The 9,282-nt window shown below is 35.4% G+C and overlaps 1 protein-coding gene across 1 annotated transcript; it reads right to left on the reverse strand.

Annotated features, from left to right (window-relative positions):
* Nucleotides 1-3,875: 3,875 nt before the first annotated feature.
* On the reverse strand, nt 3,876-5,350 carry LOC147276597 (uncharacterized). Its single transcript, XM_086255533.1, has 5 exons — nt 4,823-5,350; nt 4,464-4,733; nt 4,263-4,328; nt 4,091-4,156; nt 3,876-3,956 (listed from the first exon to the last, which is right to left on the reverse strand). The coding sequence occupies exons 1-5, from the start codon at nt 5,348-5,350 to the stop codon at nt 3,876-3,878; spliced, it is 1,011 nt and encodes a 336-aa protein (XP_086111659.1).
* Nucleotides 5,351-9,282: the final 3,932 nt, after the last annotated feature.

Raw genomic sequence — 9,282 nt, forward strand, 5'->3', positions numbered from 1 at the left:
ATCCGAAAAAATTGTAGAAAAATTTTAAAAATTTCCCCTAATTTTATAACGGCTAATAAACAAAAAATTCTATATATACCTCATTTTTCTTAGTTTTTTCTTCATATTCATCTCTTTTATACAACATTTTCATCAAACTTAGTGAATTCAATATAGTTAGAGATCTTGCTTGGTCCACAAATGAAGATCAAGCTCTCACTAGAGCTTGGCTAGAGAAGTCTCCAAATGCATTGCTTGGTGTGAATAAAAAAAATACGATTTTTTGGGAGCAAGTCTTTGTGGTTTTTCAGTGTAATTTGGGCACACCAACTATATGGAAGGTTGGCGGAATTAAATCGCGGTGGAAGGACATTGCGGGTGCTTGCAACAAATTTTATACGGCGTTGATGGAGGCCGAAAGGAAGCGTCAAAGCGATACGAATGAAAATATGGTGGTAAGTTTTATTTTATCAATGTATATATTTAATTGTATGACATATGTTTGTACCATTTTTTTTTAGGAATGTTTGTACCATTGTTAATTAATCCATGAATCCTTTGTACTACTATTCATCTCGTCTTCGAGCAATCAGGCGTCTTCCGAGTCCGAGTTCGATGAAAATTACGAGAGGGAAGGGGAAGGGAGGGAGCTCGTGGGGTGTATACATATGTCCATGGGTCAATCTGTCGTTGCCCCATGTCCATAGCACTGTGATACGTCATCCAGTTGGCGTTACACACACCGAGATAGGGAAGGCGCTCACGAACGGCTGATAGATAGTTACTTTATCCCTGCACCGATAGAGGACACTGTGACTTTCTGCAAACGATATCGTATGCATCAACCCCTATTCAATAAGATTCTCCATGATGTGTGCCTCAATGATGATTGGTTCCAATCCAGACCCGATGCAACTGGTAGATATGGTTGCACACCCCATCAGAAGGTCACTGCGGCTTTGAGAGTAATGGCATATGGCTATCTATTCGATGTGGTTTCGGAGCTATTGACTATAAGTCAGAGCACCGTCAAAAATGCATTATATAAGTTCATCCGAGCAATTGCAGACGTCTATGGGGATGAGTATCTCCGCAAACTTAATCTGGAGGATATGAGATGACTAATGCGGAAGGGCCGTCAAAAAGGATTTCCATGTATGATTGATAGCTTAGATTGTATGCATTGGGTGTGACAAAATTGCCCAATGCCGAATGGCTGAGCAAGCTCACTATCGTGGGCATTACCATATCCCAACTGTTATTCTAGAAGTAGTTGCCTCATATGACACGTGGGTATGACATGCAAATTTCAGATTTGGAGATTCTATGAATGACATTACTGTGCTAGACTGCTCACATTTCTTTGATGAAGAGATATCTGGAAGAGCCCACAAAGTAAAATACACAGTCAATGATGTGGAATACAAAATCTCATACTATCTTGCTGACTGGATATACCCCAAATGAGCGATGTTGATTTCATCAATACACAGTCCGGTGTTGAATCATCGCAAATTGTTTGTGAACAGACAAGAGGGCTACCGAAAGGATGTGGAAAAGGCGTTCGGGATTCTAAAAGCCCGTTGATAGATTATAAAACGCCCGGCTCGATATTGAGAACTAAATGATTTTGGGTTTATCATAAAGGCGTGCATAATATTGCACAATATGATTATCGAAGATGAGAGACCTAAAGATGATTCAGCCTGATAGCAGTTTGATGCAGAAGAGACCGTTAAACGGACAAAAGCAGAATATGATGGTGTGCAACTAAGTGTACACGGACTGGTGCCATCCTCATTACTTGATGAGAATTATCGTCGCAATTTAATTAGGTTAAGACTGGTGAATGCATCCCTAAAAGAAGATTTGATTGAGCACATATAGATCCGAGAAGGAAACGCACCACATGGTTGAGTTCAGAATCATGTTTAGACATGAGAGTGTTTGTATTTCTGTTTTCTGTTTTCTGTTTTCCGTGTGTTGTTTTATGTTTCAAATTCGAGTTGCATGTTGTTTTCGATTTGTGTTTGTCGATTGTAGTAGGTGAAATGAAATAAAGGCATGAAATTCGAATAGCTGACTTGACATAACACAACCATACACTGACAATAACACAACCATACAAATTTTATAACTTGAATTGACATGTCACTCAAATAATGACAAGACCATACACTGACTCTACACTTCATCTCACTGCACATACCTATTAATTCACATGCGGGATTAGAGTATATGTGAATCCATTAAGGTATCCAATGGGAAAATCATGTTTTTCCCCCTATAAATATCAAGGTTTAATTGGTAGGCCACCCCCACCATATCACTATCGTTAGAAATGACTTCTTCTTCCAAGCAAGCCCTCGAGGAGAACTCCAGGAAATCCCTCGATGAGAGCTCCAGCCAAGACCTTGATTTGAGCTTGTGTAAGTGTGATGATCCTGATGATTGTAATCCAAATTGTAGGGTTTGTATCAACTACTTTCAAAGCCTCCCAATGTCGTAATATTGTATGTGTGATCGTGAAGGAAATAGGCCATTATGCCACTATTGTGTAAAGTGGGACTTAAAACTCTCAATACCCAAAGACTCAGGCTCAGTTCTATGCACTTGCGGGAAGGGCATTCAACCATGCCCAATTGTGAAGCCAAAGCAAATATATCATATTCCTTTAATTATAAGAATGTTTACGTAAACGCCCGTGAGTTGTCCTCAACCCGTGGAAACTACTGAAGACCGTCGTTGTTGTAGTTCTATTTATGTCTTCACTCTAGTATTTGGTTGAGCGGCCAATGTTATTTCGTTTATATGTAGGTTATCATTAAGTTATGTATTTGTTTATCGTTCATATTGTGAAATGGAATAAATTTTGGTGTGTTTAATGTTTTTATGATTTTAAAATATTATATTAATATATTAATATTAGTATCATTTTGAAGAAATTAAAATATTAACAATGATATAACATTCATAATAAAAAAATTATAAACTTTAAGTTAACATGCACTTAATCAAATTTATATATAAATTAAATTAGTGAAAAATAGTGAAACCCATTTTGGTTTAAGCACCATTAGGGTTGATGATACTCAAATTCAAATTTTTGACACTATTTGATGCCCAAAATGGGTTTTTCGGGTTTGGGTTTAGATTTTATTATCGCAGAAGGCCTTACTAAAAGAAAAAGTACAACTCAGCATACCCATTTTCATATGTACATATGTTTTAAAAAAAAATTTCGGGTCCTTTTATTGGAGGAAAGAGTGGACTCTATATCAACTTCTTTTCCCCATTGTTTTTCTTCCCCCAGTCCATAATTTGTTGTGCTATAGAGATGTAGGTAGTATATGAACAGGGTAATGGATACAGGCCCTAATCAAGTATTGAATATTCCTCAGTTTATTTATTTTTCTTATTTTCTTTTTTGCAAGTGAATATTGGGCAAGTAAAATATACTAATTAAGGAACCTATAACTAATTAAAAAACCAAAAGAAACAAATTAATTGAAAGCATATACTTTGTACTAATGAAAGTACAAATATTGGGTCAGCTGATGGGCTCAAAATCCTTAGTCTAGTTCGGCTCAAATGTTAACCGGACAAGACCGTATTAATCTTAAGCACAGCGAGTCAGCGAGAGAGAGAAACCAATTAATATCACTTTGTCTTCAATTTCTAACAAGTGGTATTAGAGCACTCTGTGTGCCTTTATTTCCAACAATGGCCTCAGGCCCTCAGTTAAGCCTGCAGCTGTGCAGCATGACCTCCTATAATATTTTATGACTGTCTCTTAAGAAATCTAGACATTCATCTTAAACCCTTATAAATTACTATGCAATGCCTCATATTTTCAAAGTTGAATATCTCTCTACAGTCTCCAAGTGATTTTAGCTTTAAGAGTTCAAGTCCATTCCCATGTCTATTCCATTGTAAACAATAGGAGCATACATCCACAGATCATCAGAGCTTAGGAGCTGCAAAGCAAAAACCCAAATACAATATTAATTAGATCATCAAAAATATCAAGGCCTTTTTAATTTAAGCTTGATTATGAAATGTGAAATCTTTTTTTTATTTTTTTTCTGTTTTTCTGTTTTTCTGTTATTACCTTGATCTGAAGCTGTAAGAATTTGACATATTGGACAGCCTCCTCAAGCATTGTGCTGATATCAACCTACACTACCAAAAAAGCCAATTATGAAAACTCTGCAATCTGCATGTAAGCCCTTAGAAATTTACACCAAATATGCTGCCATCAGAGCATATATGCTGCCAATTACCTTCGTCCCGTTTGGAACAAGATTCTGTAGAATTCGCAGCCTCGCGTTTATTTTCTCTCTTCTTTTCTGCAAGAGACATACAGTAACTTAATCAGCTTTATATTGATAGGATCAGAGGAAGCATATTGATTTTCAAAGAATGAATTAGCTATAATATGGTCAATAATCAATATTGAATATACCAGCATTTGATGGACTTACCCTTGCATAAACGCTTTGGGAATCAGTTGCTGATCCTCTTCTGGCTCTTGTTTTGCAATTCAAGTTGAGATCAGCAACTCCTTTTGGACTCACACCTCCACTGATCAAATCATGATCATGAGAAGCATTGGAATCATCATCTCCTGAGCAGCAACTGCTTGAGCTCTGCCCTCTGGTGCTGGCCATGGCATTATTGATATCTTCAATGTTTCTGCTTAAGACCGGCTTTTGACTCTTCTTCGACTTCACATTCCTCTTGTTCTTTTGGACCTACAAAAAATTTGATCATTCAATTATGATAAGGGAGATACTCAAAATCATCACCAAGTGCATTGAATGCTTCTTGTGTATATACTTACTTCTACTGAACTGCAAGATCTTTTCTTACAGTTCTCAGGCACAACTTCTATTCTCATCTGATCATCAGATTCCCTTTTGAGCTGCAGAAGCTTTTCATAAATAGTAGCAGCTCCTTGCTGGTTTCTGCCAGACTCTCCCACATTGCCAATGCTCAATTCTTGGTTCATGCCATATTCTTCACCTTGCTTGAGAAACAAGTCAGTACCAGTGTTGCCCTCCCACAGACAAAAGGCATCAGAGGTATAGTTTGTTGCCATAATTTGGTGAGAACCACTTGTGTAGTTGTTCTCATTACTGCCAACAGTACTAAAAGATTCAATGCCTTCCATGGTAGTTGTTGTTGAATATTCATGGCTGGGACAAATTGAAAATGGGAATGATCCAGAGCTTGAAGCCTCATTGAGCTCATTTGTGACTGAACAGTTAGCAAGCAACTGGGACATGATGATCAAATCTGCCTCCTCGGAGGTATACATTCCATCAAGTGAGCTCCATGCTCCCTCTGGAATAGCTGCTTCAGGTTCCATATACTCTTTGGGAGTCTAGTGTGGGATGGAGTAGCTAGTATTTTGCTTTAGTGCTAATTGTGAAGAAGGCTAGCAAGATTTGCTTGATGCTCTGGGGGAAAGGAGATTAGGACATATTTATAGCCAAATAGCATTTACCAATGAATACCTTGATGGGGCCTAGCTAGTACATGATATAGTCATACATCATTAAACAATCTGCACAAGGCTACCTTGATGGGGCCTAGTACAACTAAGCAAGGACCAAGTTCAAGAGTAATTTTGGATTAAAAAATAATTTCCCAATATTATATATATATATATTCTTATTTATGTTAAAACAGAACCAAAATCACATCAATGTATATAAAAGGACAGTTGTGAAGATGGGTCTGACTCTAACATTCTCAAAAACTATTGGAACCAAAAAATACATCTGTCAATTGGATTTTTGTTCCCTCAAGTGCTCCTTCAATCAAAGATATATTTGGTGAAGCCCCAAAATTGTCATCACAATTCACAGCGCAGATTAATAATTAAAACATTTGGAAAATTAATCAAAATTTGTTTCAATTCATTTAAAGAATTTGTCAATTCTTTAAAAATTTAAAAATCTAATTCTTGAATAGTACTCGAACTTTCTTGAGAAGTGTTTGAACAATTCTTGAATAGTGCTTCGAGTATTTCTCACAGAATCTCAAACACTATCGAATGAATAGATTTCTAAATTCTCCGCACACAAAAAAAAAAGGTTCAGTTTTCAAATTCTCTCTTAATAATTCTATGCCATTTTTCACACTTCACAGGTAAACTATCCCATCACAGGCTCGTAAGACTAAAGAAGCCACTTCCACTTTTCTTCAGGTTGTTGTCACAGGCTCAGTGGTATATAATTAATGCTATAATGGCGGTTCTACTATAGCTTCTGCAATTTTTTAATATACCAGGGTTACACCTGCCTGTTGTTTATAGGGCCCTTTTTTTACTTTTTCAATTATCTGTTTCACCAGAATAAGTCAGCTACAATGCGTCTCTTGGCTGCTGGTCTCAGATTCTGTCATATATATGATTGAACCAATTGACCACCCATTGGACAATAGCATGCATAAATTGTTTAATTAGGACATTTAAGACTACAATTTTGCTTAACACCATTAACTATTAACTATATGATGGGTCATGACCACCTAACTCATAATGGGTCCTGTTCCATATATTAACCATATATGGCTAAACTAAGGGGTGCCGCTGCTGGGTTGTGAGGGTGGATGGGGTTCTTGGATTTTTCTTTTTTAATTTTCTGATTTTTTTGGTTTTTTTGATTTATTTTCTTAAGAGTAAAATATGAATTTTTAGGAAAAAAAAAATAGTTGAATAAGGGGTATAGCAATGGAGGTTGGGTATGAATAATGTTACAGTATTACTTCAATTTTTATTGTGGCATATGAGCATATCAAATCTCGCATATGCTACTGACTTTATTGGTATATAGGACCTTCAACATAAATAATATATAATAGAGTAAACATTGAAGAATTGCATAAAAGTCAACTTATTTATAAAAATGTCAAAGAACGATGGAGGTCAACTATTTTTTTTATAGGGCAAAGAGCAAACTTAGGATCATAAAATCAACTATTTTTAACAATAGTAGGCCAAAAAAATTAATTTAATAATAAGTCCCATTCCCATACAAAGTTATTTGAAAGAATAGTTAAAAGAGCAAAACGCTAGAGTCAACTAATTCAATAATAGCATGCCCCATACAAAATAATTAAAACAAAGTTGAAAACAGGAAGGTCAACCAACTTAAAAATCAATTAGCCAAAAACTTAGAATTGTATATGGCATAAAAAAAAAACTTAGAACTCTAGGTCAACCAATTTAATAATGAATAGCCCATACAAAAAGATATTCAGAATAAAACAGTAAAGCACTTTGAAGTCGACTTCTTTATCCAAGTCAAGAAGCACATTTGCTTAATTGGCTCCTATCCAAGAAAAGGGAAAGGCAAAAGAAGAAAGTGACAAGGGATAAAGTCAGTTTTTTTTTTTTTTTTTTTGGAATAAAGTCAGTTTAGCAAATTACATTTAAATTAATAAAATATTTTAATATTACATAATAGTTGATGTAAATTTTCTTTACCAAAAAAAGTCAATGAGTTTTAAAATTATATCTCATATTAGTTACTAAGCATAATCCACTTGATGATATCATGCATGTATATTAGTGCATTGAAAAATACCAATTTGCCCATCCCTTTTTTCATTACTTATGAGCGTAAAATTATGACATTGTCTTAATTTTAGTTTAGGGTATAGAAATGGACGTGCATGATATATAAATAGGTTTAGGGTTTAGAATTAAGGTTTTGGAGCTTATGGTTTTGACTTTTGGGTTTTGGGCTCTGCCCAAAATTTGGGAGCTAAACTTTAAGTCATTTTGCTGCGTAACAGTCAAATACAAATATAATACAAATCTAAATTTGAATAGTAATGTATATTTATTAATCTATTGTAATTTATTTGTTTTTCATTTTGGTCAATAGTGGCTAAAATAAAATTATGAAAAAGTGCATTGATTAAAATGTAATTGTGAAAAATTTTATTGATTTATTTGTAATTAACCCAAGTCAATTTAATAATGATTTTTTAACAGCTAATCAAACCCTTCTATATAACATTAATACAAATCTATGATCAGTAGCACTAGATGTAGAGGTTGGGAGTGATATCTCACATTAGAGAAGTACAATCTTGCTTAGAAATTTATAAGGTTTTGGGTTTGTTTACCAATATTAATTGTTTTTAAGTTGGATATGTTCCAATTTTTTTTTATAGTATCATACCGCACTCAATACGTACGTTAAAACCAATAGCCACACGTGCTTCCACATCATCCAAAGTTTATAAGGATAAAGTTTAGGTCATCCACAGTGGTGAGACTGAGAGTGAGAGTGAGACATAGCCTGAAAAGTGATTTTTTGGCCTGAAAAGTGATTTTTTGTCCTGAGAGTGAGAGTGATATGTGCTGAAGCTACAGTGGTGCTGAGAGTAAGAGCTGAGAGTAATGTAATTGTATATAATTAAATTAAGCCTAAGTTAGATTAAGTTATAGTTAAGTTATAATTTATAGTTTAAATATTTATAAAAATTATACCATTAGTTTTATTTTAAAGAGATCTTTAATATAAGGTCAATATTGACTATATTTGAATTTATAATTTTATTACCTAAAATATAAATTCTATATTTTGTCTCCACCAATACCTTTATTTCATTTCACCAACATAAAACAAGAAAATTTAAGACAAACATAAATAAACATAAACAAATAAAACAAAAAACAATCACAAACAAACACAAAACGACAGCCACAAACACAAACACAAACAAACACAAACAAACACACAATGGTATTGGAGACATCTTCAACATTTCGGAGTTCATCGCCGGCGTCGGCGTCGTGCTTGGCCACGACTTCCTTCTCGCGTCCAAAGGTGCTGGACCAAATCATTCTTCAGTTGCTGGTGGAGTGTTGTTGACCGTATCAACCTAACCCGAGAAAGCCGTTGCTCTAAAAGAATTGGCTGATAACTTTGGCCTTCATCATATGGTTCAGTGTCATACCGTGCCACAGCCCGGGAGATTCTTTCCTGAACGTGGTCAATGTCATCGTCCGATTCATCGTCCTCGTTCTCTGGACGCTCGTCCTCAATGATCATGTTGTGCAAAATTATGCATGTTTTCATAATATAGCCCAGATCATTGGCTTTCCATCCTCTGGCGGGCTTTTTTAGAATCTCCCATCTAGCCCTCAGAATCCCGAATGCCCTCTCGACATCTTTCCAGTAGGACTCTTAATATCTTGCAAATAGCTGACTTGCCTCTCCTACCGGATTCGTTATTGTTTGTATAAGCGTGGCCCATTTGGGATAGATCCGGTCCACTAGA

This window comes from Dryas octopetala, chromosome 8 (genome assembly GCF_963921425.1).
Source record: "Dryas octopetala chromosome 8, drDryOcto1.1, whole genome shotgun sequence".
In the NCBI taxonomy this organism is placed as follows: Eukaryota; Viridiplantae; Streptophyta; class Magnoliopsida; order Rosales; family Rosaceae; genus Dryas; species Dryas octopetala.

Coding starts and splice junctions, on each gene's coding strand:
- LOC147276597 (XM_086255533.1), bottom strand. CDS start 5,350: ATGGAACCTGAAGCAGCTATTCCAGAGGGAGCATGGAGCTCACTTGAT. Junction 4,329..4,463: donor CCCAAAGCGTTTATGCAAGG/GTAAGTCCATCA, acceptor TGTCTCTTGCAG/AAAAGAAGAGAGAAAATAAA. Junction 3,957..4,090: donor TCTTACAGCTTCAGATCAAG/GTAATAACAGAA, acceptor TTTGCTTTGCAG/CTCCTAAGCTCTGATGATCT.